At 37.0% G+C, this 19,384-nt stretch overlaps 1 protein-coding gene across 2 annotated transcripts in view; it reads right to left on the bottom strand.

Annotated features, from left to right (window-relative positions):
- Positions 1 to 19,384, bottom strand: part of LOC105492696 (enhancer of polycomb homolog 2) — a 142,472-nt gene that overhangs the window by 99,262 nt on the left and 23,826 nt on the right. For both annotated transcript variants that reach the window (XM_011759929.3, XM_011759930.3), the window contains exon 2: positions 589 to 748. In XM_011759929.3, coding sequence (XP_011758231.1) covers positions 589 to 748 — 160 coding nt within the window. The remainder of the gene's footprint in view (positions 1 to 588; positions 749 to 19,384) is intronic.

The raw sequence follows: 19,384 nt of genomic DNA, 5'->3' as shown, positions 1-19,384 counted from the left end.
CGGGCGCGGTGGCTCACACCTGTAATCCCAGCACTTTGGGAGGCCGAGGTAGGCGGATCAACTGAGGTCAGGAGTTTGAGACCAGCCTGGCCAACATGGCAAAACCCCATCTCTACTAAAAATACAAAAATTAGCTGGGTGTGGTGGCATGTGCCTGTAATCCCAACTACTCAGGATGCCGAAGCAGGAGAATTGCTTAAACCCGGAAGGCAGATACTGCAGTGAGCCAAGATCACGCCACTGCACTCCAGCCTGGGTGACAGAGAGACTCTGTCTCAAAAAAAAAAAAAAAAGGAAAATCTCATCTGGGTATAGTAATCCACCACCTTTTAGCTGTGTAATAAAGTGTAAGTGCTATACAAAACCCTATACTACATAAATATCAAATGTTCCAAATGTTACTTAAAACTCAAAATGATTTCCAAATTCAGATGTAAGCACAGAGGGATTTTATTCTTTAATGTTTAACACTTCTATTAATCAGTGTGTATGAATTTAAAAATCAGAATTTCTTTAGGCAAAAGAAAAGATTTCCACTGGTTGATAAATTTAAAGTACAAACAGAAAACAATGAATTAACAAACTTACGCTGAATATGAATGAACTGTTTTGGCTGTTTAAACTCTCCTTTGTACAAGCGATTGTAATAGTTGACGTTGCTCTCTGCCTCAGGAACAGGAATGACCATGCTCTCTTTTTTTTCTCTAAACACTTGCTGTGCTGAAATTGCTCGCTGTAAATGATGTTCCTGGAAAATGTAAAGTAGGCAACATAAGTTGTTTTGGTAATACTAATCAATGCATAATTTTATATAAAAGTTACTTTGTTTAATAATCGCAAAGTGCTTTAAGAATCAATTATAAATAGTTCCTTTGCCAAAGACCTATACATACATTGCCATAATTCTCTCTTAATACTTGTGGCTCATACTGATAACACCTCAGATTATTACAATTTTCGTAAGTAGAATTTTTTTAAAAAATTAAATATACATTCAGAAACTAGAATATAAAATTTCAATTACAAAAAATTAATGTTTGCTAAATTAATTGAGGTGTTTGTCACCACTACTAGATGAAAGAAAAATTCCAAGTTACAGGAAATAAATTTATATCACAGATTTTAAGTATCTTCTGCATTTATGTACTTCAAACTTTAACAGTGCAAAATTCTGAATAATTCAAAGAAAGATAAAATTACGTTCAACAAATTTTATTACTACCAGGGCAGAAAATATTTTTAAATAAAGGTTAAATGAACAGTTCCTATAACATATATCCAGTTTCTAATCACTTCATTACTTCCGCAACTTACTGAAATTGCCTCCTAAATCGAATTTTCCCCCACAGTGGCCCATTCCCAATAAAGCAGTTTTACTTTTTGGAAGGTAAATCGTGTCATGTCACCCACCCCATAAAGGATTTCTGATCTCCATCCTATTCAGAGTAAAGGTTAAAAATCACTCAATGGCTGGGCGCGGTGGCTCACGCCTGTAATCCCAGCACTTTGGGAGGCCAAGACGGGTGGATCACGAGGTCAGGAGATTGAGATCATCCCGGCTAACACGGTGACACCCCGCCTCTAGTAAAAATACAAAAAAATTAGCTGGGTGTAGTGGCGGGCGCCTGTAGTCCCAGCTACTCGGGAGGCTGAGGCAGGAGAACGGCGTGAATCCAGAAGGCGGAACTTGCAGAGAGCCGAGATCGCACCACTGGACTCCAGTATGGGTAACTGAGCGAGACTCCGACTCAAAAAAAAAAAAAAAAAAAAAAAAAAAAAATTCACTTAATGACCTACCAGACTCTGCATCTCTCTTATCTCATTTCCGACCTCTCTCCTCTACAATCTTTAATTCTAGCCACACTGATGTTGCTGTTTCTATATATCCAAATGGTCTGCTTTCAAAATTGCTTCCAGTCTTATCTCAGCAGAGAGGCCTTCCATGACTTTTTTTTTTTTTTTAATCTAAAAGAGTACTCCTCCTCTAGCACTCCTTCCCTGTTTTACTTTCCTCCATACCTTTTCTGTTTTACCTTCCTCCATACCACTATGCAACATCTAACAGAGTAAAGATCTCATTTGTTTACTGCCCATCTCCCCCTAGCATAAAGTAAGTTCCAATGATTTTTGCTTGCTTTGTTAATTTCTTATCCCTACTGCCTAGTACAATGGCCAAAATATAGAAGCTGCTTAATATACATTAACTGAATGAATAAATGAAATCTTTACTGGATTCTTACTACATGTCAGGCTATGCAAAATACACCTAAAGAAACTGAGGCATAAGGATATTTCACAAGTTGTTGAAGGTCAAACAGCTCTAAGTAACAAAACAGAAATACAATCCAGGATATACATATATATGCAAAGCCAAATTCTTAATCCTAAGATATTACACCATTTTTTTGGAAGTTCTATAACGTCCAAGAAATTAGAAGTTATTAATTTCATTCAAGCCTTTAGGGTATGTGAAATGTTATTATACAAAAGGAATTAGTGCAGTGATCCAAAAAGAAAAGTTTCATTCAGTAAGACATAAATAAAATTAAACTGAAGGTCCATTCTATGCAAAATACACAGATTAGTTTGATTATAACCAGTACTTTTAAAGGAAGGTAAGATGATAAGAGGGGGATAGATATCAAATAATGAGAAAAGAATTACATTAATTTCATGATCTTCTGCCAGTAATTACTGTTAAAGAAAGCAGAGAGACAGAGATATAAAAACAAATGGGAAAGAAAAGAAATACAATATGAGGAAGTGGGCCAACAAGTTTCTATGCCACAGACAAGTGAACAGTAAGCCCGGGCAGCTACTGGGACTCCTACAATAAGCATCAAGTTTTGTCAGATCCAATCAAGTCATACCTGCTTTTCCCCAAATAATCATCTATACTACATCACAGTCAGTATCTCTTTGGCATTTTGTCAGACTAAGTTAAATCAAGAAAGCACAAGCATATTTAAGAAAAATGTTGTGAAATTTAGCTAAGGAACAGAAGTCTAGGAATAACTAAGTAAACTTAAAAAGAAGCAGAAAATGTAGCATGAGAACAGAGACCTGCCTACTAGAAATCACAAAATATTATAAAGCCACATTTTCTACTCCTTTTTAAGCTCACTAAGTGCCACTCTAGTGAACACACAAATAATAATGAAGCGAAACAGCCTTATTGCTGAGGCGGAGAAAGTTTCAGTGGTCTGGATAGAAAAATCAAACCAGCCACAACTTTCCCATAAGCCAAAGCCTAATCCAGGGCAAGGCACTAACTCTCTTCAATTCTATGAAGGCTAAGAGAGGTGAAAAAGCTACAGGAAAAAAGTTAGAAGATGGTAGAGACTGGCTCATGAGATTGAAGGCAAAAATCCATCTCCATAACATAAAAGCGCAAGGTGAGACAGCAAGTGCTGATGGAGAAGCATCAGCAAGTGATCCAGAAGATCTAGTCATGATCAGTGATGAAGGTGGCTACAATGAACAATAGATTTTCAGTGTAGGTGAAACAGCTTTCTACTGGAAGAAGCTGCCATCTAGGACTTTTATAGCTAGAGAGGAAAAGTCAATGCCTGGTTTCAAAGCTTCAAAGAACAGACTGACTCTCTTGTTAGGGGCTAATCAGCTGGTGATGTTCACTGCAGCCAATGCTCACTTACCATTCCAAAAATCCTAAGGCCCTCATGAATATGGTAAATCTACTCTGCCTGTGCTCTACAGGTTTACTAAATATTCTAAGCTAACTTAGATTATTTAAGTTATTTTATTACTTAATTACTAAATATTCTAAGCTAACTTAGAACATTTAAGTTATTTTTTCCCCCAAGCAGTAGCTTCCATAGCAGTAGCTCGGGGGGAAAAAAATACATATATTTTTAAAAATACAACTACTCAACAATGTATACGGTCACCCAAGAAGTCTGATGGCGATGAACAAAGAGATTAATGCTATTTTCATGCCTGCTAAGACAACATTCATTCTGCAGTCCATGGATAAAAAGTAATTTTGACTTCCAAGTTTTTATTTAAGAAATACATTTTGTAAGGCAATAGCTGCCATAGATAGTGATTCCTCTGATGGATCTGAGCAAAGTAAACTGAAAACCTTCTGAAAAGGATTCACTATTCTAGATGTCATTAAGAAGATTCATGATTCATAGAAAGAGGTCAAAATGCCCACATTAATAGGAGTTTGAAAGGAGGGAATTCTAATCCTCATGGATGACTTTGAGGAGTTCAAGACTTCAGTAAAGGAAGTAACTGAAGATGTAGTGGAAATGGCAAGAAAACTAGAATTAGAAGTGGAGCCTGCTTAGAATGTGACTGAATTGTAGCAAATTCATAAAACTTGAACAGATGAAGAGTTGTTTCTTACTGATGAGCAAAGAAGTGGTTTCTTGAGATGGAATTTACTGCAGGTGAAGATGCTGTGAACATTGCTGAACTGACAACAAAGGATTTGAACATTATGCAAAGTTGATAAGCAGCAGCAGGGTTTGAGAATGCAATTTTGAAAAAAGTTCCACTGTGGGTAAAATGTTATCAAACAGCATCACATGCTACAATAAATTCTTTCATGAAAGAGTCAACTGATGCAGCAAACTTCACTATTGTCTTACTATAAGAAACTTCCACAGCCACCTAACCTTTAGCAAACATTACCCTGATCAGTCTAGCCATTAACATCAAGGCAAGACCCTCCAACAGTAAAAAGACTGTGAATAACTGAAAGCTCAGATGACTGTTAGCAAGCATTTTTTAGCAATGAGGCATTTTAAAATTAAGGAATGTATATATTTTAGACAGTGCTAGTGCATACGTAAATAGACCACAGTATAGTATAAGCATAACTTTTATATGCACTGTGAAACCAAAATATTCATGTAACTTGCTTTGTTGTGACACTTGCTTTATTGTGGTGGCCTGGAACCAAACCTACAATATCTGTATATATCTAAACATGTTAAGTAAAACCATAGACAGAAGAAAACAAAGAGAAATATCTTTCTGCTATAAGAGCAGAGAACTTCTTCAGAAGTATGAACAATAAAGCAAAAAAAAAAAAAAGAAATCTATTAAAATTAAAAATTTTTGTTCAATAAAGGACACCATGGACAAAGTTAATAAATTTATGACAAAATGGTATGTTATTTTAAATGTCTGAAATCTATAAATGATTACTATCTAGAACATATAAGAAACTCCTGCAAATTAACAGGAAAAGTAACCCTAACGGAATGGGTAAAAGATACAAATAGGCAATTTACAGAAGAGAAAACCCAAAAGGCTAACAAGTATGTGAAGAGATGTGCAAATTCATTAATAATCAGAAAAACACAAGTTTAAAAACTTTTATGAAATGATTTATACTGATTAAGCTGGCAAAAATAAAAAACTAAAATAATGCCAAGTGTTGGCAAGGATATGAGGATACAAATTCCTGCATGCATGACTATGGAAGCACAGACTTTCTACCACTCCAGAGAGCAACGTGATTAATTACTCAAACTGAATCTGCATAATCTATGAACCTGCAACTCCTGTCTTGAAATATATAACCCCAAGAAAACCTCACACAGGTATGTAAGTAGGTATATTCACTGAAATGATACCTGCTGTGGAGGAAAATCTGGGGCAATGTGGGTATCTATGAGTGGGAGAGTAGGGAAGTAAAATGTGGTAGATGCTCACCATGAATATTACAAAACAGTTGGTATCAACAGTCCAGATGCATATAAAATGTGATGCAGCTTAGCAGCACTGTTACATGTAGAAGAATGAAGCTGGATCCTCAGCTTTCACCTTATACAAAAACCAACTGATTTGAAACCATAGAAATTCTAGAACATAACATCGGAAAAACTCTTCTAGACACTGGCTTAGGCAAAGAGTTCATGACCAAGAACCCAAACGCAAATGCAACAAAGATAAATCAATGGGACCTAATTAAACTAAAAAGATTCTGCACAGCAAAAGAAATAATCAGCAGGGTAGAGACAACCCACAGAGTGGGAGAAAATATCTGCAAACTATGCATCCAACAAAGAAGTAATATTCAGAATCTACAAGGAACTCAAACAAGTCAGCAAGAAAAAAAACAATCCCATCAAAAAGTGGGCAAAGGACAAGAATGGACAATTGTCCAAAGAAGATATACAAATGGCCAACAAACAATGAAAAAATGCTCAACATCACTAATTGTCAGGGAAATGCAAATCAAAACTGCAATGAGATACCACCTTACTCTGCAAGAATGGCCGTTAATTTAAAAATTAAAAAATAATGATGTTGGTGTAGATGTGGTAAAAACGAACACTTTTACACTGCTGGTGGGAATGTAAACTAGTACAACCTCTATGGAAAAACAGTATGGAGATTCGTTAAAGAACTAAAATTAGATCTGATCCAGTAATCCCACTACTAGGTATCTACCCAAAGGAAAAGAAGTCATTATATGAAACTTGCACATGTTTATAGCAGTACAATTCCCAATTGCAAAAATATGAAACCAGCCTAAATGCTCATCAACTAAGGAGTGAATGTGGTGTATATATACCATGGAATACTACTCAGGCATAAAAAGGAATGAAATAATCACATTCGCAGCAACCTGGATGGAGCTGAAGACCATTATTCTAAATGAAGTAACTCAGGAATGGAAAACCAAACATCACATGTTATTATTTATAAGTGGGAGCTAAGCTATGAGGACACAAAGGCATAAGAATGATATAATGGGCCAGGTGTGGTGGCTCACAGCTGTAATCCCAGCACTTTGGGAGGCTGAGGCGGGCGGATCACCAGATCAGGAGATCGAGACAATCCTGGCTAACATGGTGAAACTCCATCTCTACTAAAATTACAAAAATTAGCCGGCAGTGTTGGTGCATGCCTGTAGTACCAGCTACTTGGGAGGCTGAGGCAGGAGAATCACTTGAACCCGGGAGGCAGAGGCTGCAGTGAGCCGAGATCACGCCACTGCACTCCAGCTTGCGCAACACAGCAAGACTCCATCTCAAAAAAAAAAAAAAAAAAAAAAAAAAGAATGATACAATGGACTTTGGAGACTCAGCAGGAAGGATGAGAGGGGATTGGGGTATAAAAGACTAGACACTGGGTACAATGTACATTGCTCAGGTGATGGGTGCATCAAAATCTCAGAAATCACCACTAAAAAACTTTTCCAAGCAACCAAACACTACCTGTTTCCCCAAAGCTATTGAAATAAAAAAAATTTTTTTAAGATCCTTGTGATATATTTTGTGAATAAGGAAAAAAAAAAAGCAGTGTTAATTCAGAAAACTTGTAAGAAACAGAATCAGATATAACATGTGATTTCTATAAATTAAAAGGAAATGTAAATGTACATGTACATAAAACAGTATAGATTTTGCCAGAAGAGACACATTAAACATATTAGTTGGTTGCCTGAGAGGGTAGAGAGGAGAATGGGAGTAGCAAAGAGAGAGAGAACAGAATAAATAAAGGAAACCAGAGAGGCGTGTGGCAATATTCTTTCAAATTCAGGCCGTATTGGACTGCAGTGTCAGAGACAAAACAAGATTGGCCACATGTGATTAACTGCAGAAGACGAACACACAGATTCATTATACTATTTTCTCTACTTTTGTGTATGTTTAATTCCATAATAAAAATGGAAATAGAGTGAGAGGAGGGGAGGAGAGGAAAAGAGAAGGTTCTTTTAGAAACCAATGGTAACAATGTACCATAAAACTGAGGTATATGAATAACTCGACTCTCTGCAACTTTCTTCCCCAAAAAAACACAACTTTATATAATAATAAGATTATGTATTAGATAGTTTTCAAAACATATTTAGTTTTAAAACTGAACAAGGGTTTTCGTGTGCACTCAACGTACCCCAGTAACCACAGATCAAAAACACAACTCATTAATTAGTGGAGATAAAGGCTTATCAATACTGGTAATAATTTTATAAACATAAAATGACAAGATAGAGAGGATGTGGAGAAATAGGAACACTTTTACACTGTTGGTGGGACTGTAAACTAGTTCAACCATTGTGGAAGACAGTGTGGTGATTCTTCAAGGATCTAGAACTAGAAATACCATTTGAACCCAGCCATCCCATTACTGTGTATATACCCAAAGGATTATAAATCATGCTACTATAAAGACACATGCACACGTATGTTTATTGCGGCACTATTCACAGTAGCAAAGACCTGGAACCAACCCAAATGTCCATCAATGATAGACTGGATTAAGAAAATGTGGCACATATACACCATAGAATACTATGCAGCCATAAAAAAGGATGAGTTCATGTCCTTTGCAGGGACATAGATGAAGCTGGAAACCATCATTCTGAGCAAACTCACAAGGACAAAAAACCAAATATCACATGTTCTCACTCATAGGTGGGAACTGAATAATGAGAACACTTGGACACAAGACGGGGAACATCACACCCTGGAGCCTGTCGTGGGGTAGGGGGAGGGATAGCATTAGGAGAAATATCCAATGTAAATGACAAGTTAATGGGTGCAGCACACCAACATGGCACATGTATACCTATGTAACAAACCTGCACGTTGTGCACATGTACCCTAGAACTTAAAGTATAATGAAAGAAAGAGGAAAGAAAGAAAGAGGGGAGGGGAGAGGAGGGAGGGGAGGGTAGGGAAGGGGAGGGGAGGGGAGGGGAGGGGAGGGGAGGGAAGGGAAAAGAAACCTAACCCGTCATTTCATCCCATGTTTTTCAAACTGCACCCACTAACAGGTCAGTCGGCAATTTTTTTAAAAGAAAAGAAAAAAAATCAGAGAGTACTGAACGTAGAAAGTTATTTCAGTCATATATGTTTGTAAAATGTTTTTTATTGTCGATCACAGTCAAACTTTTTTTAAGAAAACCCTAATATATTCAAACTACTGATTTGTGTTTTGATAAGGTCTTACTGCCTGTAACAAAATTAAACAAATGTAGCCTTTGAGAGGTTGGTAAACTCTGAAACAGCAACATGAATTACTATTTCTCCTACCTGCCACTCTCTACATAGCCTCCTCCCTCAATAACAATCCCCTACTTCTCCTAAATAAACCCTTCTGGTCCACATTTAAAATGTCACTTCTTCAGTGAAATCTGACCACCCTAAGTGGAAAAAAAAAAAAGTCCCTTTTATCAGTTCTCAGAAACAAACACCTATCCAGCGTAGGCTAAGACATGGACCTTCATATCTGTTTTTGTAAACATGTGATTTCTGCCTTCTTCTTCCACCGGACTGTGGGGCAAGACAGTGTGTCTGTTTTGCATACACCACTTTGTCCCCAATGCCTGGCACACCCTAAGCTCATGGAGCTTCTACATCGTACTAAAGAAAAAGGTAGGTTGCCCACCATCTATAGGATAAAGTCTCATTTTTTGAGCTTGACAAACATGTCTCATCTGAACCAGTGCAACCTATCATTCCAGCACCATATCCCTCCCAAACATCCTTCTCTAGAATTACAGCAAACTTCTTGCTATTCCCCAGTAACAGCATACTGTTTTATGCTTTTGTTTCTTTATATACTGGTCCTCTCTGAATACAACTTCTACTTCCTATTCCCTGAGTTCACACACATCTTCTCACTCACTATGCCTAGTCTTCAAATTCATGAAAATCTCCAGCTTCTCGACCTTTCCATTTTCTTCATCAAATTCCCTTACAGCTCTCATTTCTTCACTCACGTCTAGAATACATGGTTCATATGACTCATCTTACCTCAATGCCATCAATTTCTCTGTCAATTTCATTCTACGTTTATAGTGACCAAGTTGGCTCAACAAATATTTCAGGGTCCTTAAGCACCACAGAGGCTTTCTAAGTGAACATTTTTCAACCTCCAAATGAAATGAATATCCGGCCTCAAGATACAGAAGTGCACTAGAGTAAAAGAAACTAGATGGCTGAATATGCTACAATGCATGAATTAAAAATTATTTATCAGTAGGCATCATTTCTATACTCTTGGGAACACCTATTAAACACCGGATATTATCCTGTTATTGAGAACGTTAAATGAGAAATAGTCTCTGCCATTAAGAAACTTATCTAGTCAAGAGAGAGAGATTGAAGTATGCAATCATGTTTGAACTTGACAAGCACGTCCAATCTCAACTAGTCAAACCACTCATCTTGGAAGGTTAGGGAAAGATGCCCAAAGTAAGTAAAATCTAAACTGTGACTTTTAGGAACAACAGGGATTTAGCAGGGCAAAAGAGGAAATAAACAAATAAGCGAGGCAGAGAAAACATTATGTCCAAAATGAACAAAGGTCCAGAAATAGTAAAAAATAAAAAGGCAAGTACTTGAGGAAAGGGCTTCCAGTGCCAGGCAGAAATACGTTTTTCTTAATAGGGCAGAATCCCAAGTTGGAGCACCAAATACATTTTCCCATTCAAGTATTACTACAAATTTAGTTAGAATCTATTAGTAGTAAAAACGTTTGCCAGGAGCAGTGGCTTATGTCTATAATACCAACACTTTGGGAGGCAAGGCAGGAGGATCGCTTGAGCTTAGGAGATCAAGACCATCCTGGGCAACACGGTGAGACCTCGTCTCCATAAAAAATTTAAAAATTAGCTGGATGTGGTGGCTCACATCTGAGGTCCTAGTTACTTGGGAGGTTGAGACAAGACGATCATTTGAGCACAGGAACGGGAGGGTGCAGTGAGCTGTGACTGCACCACTGTACTCCAGCCTGGGAGATATAGCAAGACCCTTTCTCTCTCAAAAAACAAACTTTTGCACTAAGACGGCGAGATTCACACACCTACAACAACAAAAGACATCAAGGAACTAGGAAGCCAAGCCTGGAATCAGTAATTCCTAACGATTTAAGCCCATGTTTTCCTATACTTTTGTCACATCTCACCTTGCTGGTCACAGAAAGTGATGAAATATACAATGTCACCTTGCAGTTATGTAATGTTTTACAGTTCTCAGAGAGCCTCTGACCATATGCTTATTAGGTCCTCACAATCTTGGGATGTATTGGTAGATATTTATATTGTTTTATAAATGAGACTCAAGAAACAAGTGATTTGCTCTTAGTTATGGCATCATTTTACAAGATAATCAAATTTAAAGACTCTGATTCCAGGGTTCTTTAACTACTCCATCCTTACTAGAGAAGAGTGTTAAAGATGAAAAACCTGTCCTGGTAATGCTGATGATCTACAGATATGGGTAATAAGAAGAAACTGAGCTAAATGGCAGCATATTTATTTAAAGAGATTCTTTGGATACATACTACACTTTCCCCAAAGTACAAAACATTTTTAGATACTATCCAATTATCAAAATATATATTTAATATATGAGGATTCAATATTATTTTGTTTTAGTGACAGGGTCTCACTCTGTCACCCAGGCTGGGGTGCAGTGGCATGATCATAGTGCATTGTAACCTCAAATTCCTAGGCTCGAGTGGTCTTCTCGCCTTAGCCAGGTGCATACCACCACACCTAGATAATTTTAAACATTTTTTAAAGATGGAGTGTCTCACTAAGTTGCCCAAGTTGGTCTTGAACTCCTGGCCTTAAGCAATTAGCCTACCTCAGCTTCCCAAAGTGTTGGGATTACAAGCATGAGCCAGCATGCTGGATGCTGGCCTTATTTTATTTTAATTTTATAAATGAGAACATTTTTAAACAGATCACAGATGACTCACTTCTTGTTAACAAAGTTGGCAGATGACGGGGCTGAAACCAGAAATTAAGGAGCCAGATCAAGACATCCTCCCTCAATTTAACTTGTAGACCAAATTTAGCTCTAAAAATAAATCCCATCTTCATTTCTTTCACCAAATTATGAGACAGTCTCTCAAACCAAAAACAAAAAAACAAAACAAAAAAAAAAAACAAGAAAATACAGTAATATCATTTCTAGAGGACCGTGCTTTGTAAAATAAATGTAACTAGTTGTAAACACATAGAATCCTGGAAGTAGGTACCAGAGTTTTGGTTTGTCTTTTTTGGGGAAAGAGTAGACAGAGGTAATATCAATTCCTTGTTACATCGTTACATGCTGCATTATACTTTGGTAGGTTACTAGGCTTTTAAAAATAACTAAAACTCAAGCACAGGCACTACTTGATTTTCTTTCCTTTAAAAAGATACCCCTTTGACCCACCAACTCTATTTATGGAATTCACCCTCCCCAAAAAAGTGGGTAATAATGACTGTATAAAAATGGTCATCATGGCACTGTTTATAAGACAAAAAGACAGAGACAGAGAGCACCTAAATGTCAATGAAGAGGGAATTACTTATGTAAATCACACTATGCACATAAGATTGAACTCTTGCTTAGGCAGCAGTAAAAAAACAACATAACTTAGATCTCTACTTAAAAAAATAACTAGGATATGAAGTAAACAAGCAGGTTATAAAATAACATGAGCAAATATAAATAAATATATATGCAGAGAAAGGAGCCTAGTGAATAGAATATACCACAAAATGCTAACTAATCAGTGATTGTTATTTTTTTCTGTGTGCCCTTTGTATTTTCTAAATCTTCTGTAGTAAATCTGTATTACTTTTGTAAGTTTTTTATGTTGTAAAAATACTGCATTTTAATTGAAACATCTCTCCACCAAGATACACAAAATCATTTCTTATAGCTACTTTGACATTCTGAAAAATCTTTTTGAAAACTACTATAATTATGCTTAAGCATTTTTCTGAGTTTCTGTAAAGGCATTATACACTTTCTACTTTTTATTTTCCCCTGAAAACATGAAATTACATGATAAATAAAGCAGACTTTAAAAAAAAAAAACAACAGAAACTAAGTAATTCATGATTTTTAGTCATACACAATGAGCACCAGGATGCAGAGAAGAAGTATGTTGTTGCTGTTGCTGTTGTTTTTCTTTTGGGGACGAATGAACTAAGGTTCTATGGCCACACTGGTAGAAATCAACAAGAATGAAATTTGAATCCTTACTTGTCTGGCGCTTTTCCATCTTACCAAGTTCATGCCCCAACTTACTGGCTCTCAGGATTTATCCACTGAATTAGGATACATACAGAACCAAAGATTATTCATTGCTATTTTAAAACTCCCAACTAAAGATAGCTGACTGAATGCCTATACTTATATACTCTACTGCCTTATAATGTAAACTTATTAGTAATGGACTAAAAAACGTATAAAGCCACAATGACAAAGAGAATGAGATAAGCCATCAGCACAAGAGTGCAGTAAAACTCTGGGAAACTAAAATTGAAAAGAGCAGGCGAAATGGAAGAAAAAGAAAAAAAATCTCAGAAATAAAGACTACAATTATTAGAAGCCCAATGAAAATTATATCCCAAAAAAACCTATAAGTGTGCTGTATAATACTGGGCCCATTTGTCCCACAGAAAACCAGGGATGATAGGGATTTACGAACACCAGCTAGAAAGAGCTAGAATGAGAAAAGCACTTCCTTGCCTACTTGCTGAAAGCCCATCATTCTACACAGATAGAAAAGGGTGCCACTGAACTAAGAATGTTGTGAATACCTCAAATCCAAAAAAATGAACAGAAGAAAATTTAATAAATCTATTCAATTATCTTAAAACGAGAAGACAAGATTCAGCTATATCTCTACTGATGAACAACTCTTATTCTGGGGAGGGGAGAAAAAAGAAATGTTCAAGAAAAATGCTCCAAACCTAACATACTCAAAAGTAGCATTTAGGGATATGAAAATTAAAAAATCACCTGAAATATGAAAATCTCCAAAAATAAGAACATAAAAGGCAGGGGTAGGAAGACCTAGAAAGAAATTTGAAGAGTTGATTAAACTCATGAATGGAAGAAAAAGAAAAAAAACTCAAAAATAAAGACCACAATTATTAGAAGCCCCATGAAAATTATATCCCAAAAAACCTTTAAGTGTGCTGTATAAAGCTGGTCAAACACCCAGCTGAATGAAAATGAGATAAAGAGAAATAAAATGAGTAAGACAGAAGGTGGTAAGCAGAATGTACAACAGGCAAAGAAGGAATGACAGTCATATAATTAGAGTTCCTAAAGAACAAAACAATGCAACAGAACTAATATTTAAAACTATATTCCAGAAAACCTTCTAGGAACAAAAGACTACGAAGTTACATACCAATGAAAGGAGCAAGATGGAGGATGAGTAAGCCCCATACCTCATTCCCACACAAACATACTGACTGCACAATATACAGTCCAAAAAGGCTTGAGAAATCCAGAAAGCAGTTCAGAAATGGTAGTACCCCAGGCAAGCTCAAAGCCAAGAACATGTGCATTGAAATGGGTTTAAAAGGCCGTAAGCCCTTCCCCCAAGCCAGCACACATCAACACTATTGGGAGAAAAAGCACAATTTATGGCTTCTTCCTCAGGAAAGAAAGAGATGAGTGAAACCTATATCCAACATTCTGGCTTTTCAGGAGTCTGCCTGATGGACTGGTATACTTTGGATAGCTGGTGTCCAAACAGAATTGGGCTCAGCAACATTGTGCAGCACCAGAGAACCTGCACCACAGCAGGTAGAAGACAGCACAACTTGGTGTGATGAGGAGAAAGTGTCCAGTTCATGGCTTTTCCCTCTGGAAGGAAATGGAAGAGTGGAAAATGCATCCAATATTCTGACCATCTGATTTGGAATGTAGAAGGGACTAATTCTGTCTTCTTGACTTGAAGCACTGACTTAACCAACATACTTTGGAAACCTGGAGGCTGTAGAGAACAAAAGAACTCAGTGGCTTGCTGCAGCACCAGAGAATCTGCAGTACCACACACACAGACAAGAGGGAGCAAGAGAGTACAAACACCTGAAAAAGAAACTAGCAAACCTCTCTAATTGGGAAATTACATGTACAAGTACAACAAAGATGCATCTCCAGAATCTCTAGCTGGACTGATTTGCAAAGGTCTTCTCTTAGACAAAACCAGTTTGTAAAGACTGGAAGAGATGCCTGTTTTTTCAAAAATCAAGGCAAAAAATAAGGCACACAAAGAAGCAGGCAAACAGCCCAATAAAGCAAGAAACTAAATCAAGAAAACAACCTAAAAGAAGATCTATGAATTATCTAACAAAAAATTCAAAATAACTGTCTCAAAGAGAATCAATGTACTATAAGAGAACAATGATAGACAAGTAAATAAAATCAGAAAGTCAGGTGTGGTGGCTCACACCTGTGGGTGTGGGAGGCCGAGGCCAGCAGATCACTTGAGGTCAGGAGTTCGAGACCAGCCTGACCAACACAGCAAAACCCCATCTCTACTGAAAATACAAAAATATTAGACGGGCATGGTGATGCGCACTTGTAATCCCAGATATTTGGGAGGCTGAGGCACGAGAATCACTTAAACCCGAAAGGCAGAGGCTGCAGTGAGCTGAGATCACACCACTGCACTCCACCCCGCGTAACAGAGTGAGACTCCGTCTCAATAAATAAATAAATCAGAAAAATGATTAATGTACAAAATGAGAATAAACAAAGACATAGATTAGTTTTTAAAATATCCAACAGAACTTCTAAAGTTGAAGAATGTAACAACTGGAAAAATTACTAGAGGTTCAACAGCAGGCTTGATCAAACAGAGCAAACTGTCAGTGCATTCAGAGACAAGTCTTTTGAAAGTTTTGAGTCAGAGGACTATAAAGAATGAAGAAACATGAAGAAAGCCTAAGGAACTTATGGGATACAATCAAGTGGACCAATACACACATTACAGGAGCTTAAGAAGGAGGTTAGAGAGAGAACGGACAGAGAGCTTGTTTGAAGAAATAATGGCCAAAAACTTCCCAAATCCAATTAAGAAAATGGACATCCAAATTCAGGAAGCCCAAAGGACTCCAACTAGAACAGCCCAACAACACACACACACTGAGACACATTATAATAGTTATAATCAAGTTGTCAAAAGTCAAAGACAGAGAATCTTGAAAGTAAGAGAAAAACAACTTGTCACGTACAAGGGAGAGCTCATAGATTAATCAGTGCATTTCTCAGCAAAAACGCTACAGTTCAGGAAACAGGATAATATATCCAAAGGGCTGAGAGAAAAAGCTGCCAGAAAAGAATGATACATCTGACAAAATGTCCTTCAAAAATGAAAGACAAATAAAAACCTCCCAAATAAGTGAAAACTGAGGGAGTTCATCGCTATTGACCCTTCCTATAAAAATTGCTAAAGGGAGTCCTTCAAGTTGAAACAAAAGGATGCTAGACAACAAGAAACCATGTAAAAATATAAAGCCTAGGTAAAAGTAAATATATAGGCAAATAGAGAACCTATACTACAGTAATGGTGGTATGCAAATTATTTTAATTTCTGGTATACAACTTAAAAGACAAAAGCATTAAAAAATAAAATTATGTTAATGTATACAAAACACAAAAAATGTAATTTTGACACTATAATGTTAAGAGGCGGTGGGCTAAAGGCATATTTTTTGTGTACGAAAATAAATTGCTTTTAAGTTTTTAGACTGTTACCACTGTAAGATGTTTTATGTAATCCCCATGATAATCACACCACAACTACCTTCAAGAAAATTAAGAAAGAAAAATATGTCACTATAAAAAAAATCAATGAAGCACAAAGGAAGTCAGCATGTAAGACATAGAGTAGATGAATGGAGTGAAAAACAAAAAGACTCCGAGCACATGATATCTATAAGAGATTCACTTTAGACATAAGGACAAACATAGCCTGAAAGTGAAAAGATGGAAAAAGATATTCCACGTAAATGGTAACCAAAAGAAAGCAGAGATGTCCATACTTCTATCAGACAAAAAAAGACTTTAGTCAAAAACCATCAAAAGACATAAAGATACATAAAGACAAATGAGTTAATTCACCAGTAGCATATAACAATTATAAGACTTACTTTTAACTACTTCTTATAATTAAGAAGACTGAGTCAGTAATCAAAAAACCTCTCAACAAAGAAAAGCCTAGGACCAGATGGCTTCACTGGAGAATTTTATCAAACATTTCAAGAAGGATGGACACAAATCCTTCTCAAACTCAAAGATACTTTAAGAAAACTGTAAGCCAACATCCCATACATATTCAGGCACATCAACAAATGTGAATGGATTTAACTCACCTACTAAAACAAAAAGGTTTTCAATTTGGCTTGTAACCTAAGGCTCAACTATAAACTGTATAAAAAAAAAAAATCCTCCTCAAAATGAAAATAATGCAACTAAAAATGTGAGGAGGAAGAGGAAAAAATAGAATAAGCTGAATTTTTGTGAGCTTAATCAAAGATGGTTAAGAAAGGGTAAAAACAAAGGGATGGACAAAGTTTACCAGGTAAATGGAGACAATAAGAAATGCAAGCAGATCCTAATACAAGACAAGTAGAATTCAAGCTAAACAAAATTAAATATGACCACAGAAAAGATGACTTTTTTGGGGGGATGGTACGGGGTCTTGCTCTGTTGCCCAGGCTGGAATGCAGTGGCACAATCACAGCTCGCTGAAACCCCACCTCCCAGGTTCAGGCAATTCTCCTGCCTCAGCCTCCCGAGCAGCTGGGATTACAGGTGCACACCACCACGCCTGACTAATTTTTATATTTTTAGTAGAGACAGGGTTTCACCATGTTGGCCATACCAGTCTCGCACTCCTCATCTCAAGTGATCTGCCTGCCTCGGCTTCCCAAAGTGCTGGGATTACAGGCATGAGCCATCATGCCCAGCCAAAAAGATGACTTTTTAATGCTACCAAAAAAAAAAAAAATCACAATTCACAACAGAGATTTAGCATTTATGATTATTTTTATAGCAGGTAAAGTAGCAAACATTTTATGAAGCAAAAGCTACCAGATATGCAAGTACCAATAGATAAAAACACACTAATAATAGCAAACTTTAATATACCACGATCAGCATAAAACAAATCAAAGTGAACAGCTAAGCAACTTAATAAGGTTGATCTTACACCTATATATCAGACTTTATGCCCAAACGGCCCCTCCTTCCCAAGTACCCAAGAAACCATCATAAAAATTGTTCATGTATTAGTTAAGAATAAGAAAGAATAGGGGCTGGGTGCAATGGCTCACACCATAATCCCAGCACTTTCAGAAGCTGAGGAAGGAAAACTGCTTAGTCTAGGAGTTCAAGACAAGACTGGGAAACATACTGATGTCCAGTCTCTACAAAAAATAAACAAAAATAGGTGGCACGTGCCTGTAGTCCCAGCTATTTGGGAGGCTGATGTGGGAGGATTGCTTGAGCCTGGAAGTTGAGGCTGTAGAAATCTTGCCACTGTACTCCAGCCTGGGCAGCAGAGTGAGACTGAGGGGAGGGGAGGGGACAGAGAGGAGAAGAGAGAAGAGACAAGGGAGAGGAGAGGAGGGGAAATTTTTCTAAGCATATCCTTTGTAAAGTCCCAAATTTCAGAAGCACGTTTGACATGCTCAGAAAATAAAAATTAAAATCAACAGGGATGTGGAAGAAAGAACTCAACAGGGAATACAAAAAGAAACAGAAAATATACCCTATCTTATAAATGAACCCATATTAATGAGTAAGAGGTTTCTTTTGGGGCTGATAGAAATGTTCTGAGACAAAATAGTGGTAATGGTTGTACAACATTGTGAATATACTAAAAAACACTTACTTGTATACTTTAAAATACAGAATTTTACATTATATGAATTGTTTTTCAATTTTAAAACTACAAAAAAAAAAAAAAAAAAAAAGAGTAACAGGGACCAAATTCACCCTTCCACCTGATGCAACCAACAAAATACCCTGACAAAGTAATAAAACAATGGGTTTTAAGACAATGGACATCAGGCAATGAAGGCCAGTGATCTTTATGGCTGCCTCAGTAGTTAGTTCCCAGAGTATGGAGCAAGAGAATAAACTGAGGCAGAAGGCTTGATGAAGCTCAGTAGACTTCATGAGTTGAGACAGAGTTCAGAAGACCAAGGCAGCTAAGGTTCACAGGACAGAGTACCAAAGAGGAAAAGAACTGCATGGAGAAAGAACCCAGGAGCGCTAAAGAGGGTTCCCTGGAGTATTTAGTAGTATACTGATCAGCACAGCTGTGTGAAGAAACTACCTGAGGCTGGAGAAACAACCATCCAAAAGAGTTTGAGGGAATACAATGCCTGTTCCTAACAAGACTGAAAAACCTCAAAATTTAAAGGGCACTGGATACAGTACTCAGCAAAAAATACTGATTCAGTAGCGGAGAATAATTAACCCAAGAATGACCAGTGCTTCAGACTCCCTAAAAAATTAAAAGAGCAAAACCCAAAGGTATCAAACTATTTACAAGTAACTTTACAAATTTCGAGGTTTTTCCAGTCTTGCTAGGAACAGGCACTAGTCCCTCAAACTCTTTCGGATGACTGTTTTGGTGCCAA

Source organism: Macaca nemestrina, chromosome 11 (assembly GCF_043159975.1).
Source record: "Macaca nemestrina isolate mMacNem1 chromosome 11, mMacNem.hap1, whole genome shotgun sequence".
NCBI classification, from domain to species: Eukaryota; Metazoa; Chordata; class Mammalia; order Primates; family Cercopithecidae; genus Macaca; species Macaca nemestrina.
This window is presented reverse-complemented; position numbering and strand designations above follow the sequence as displayed.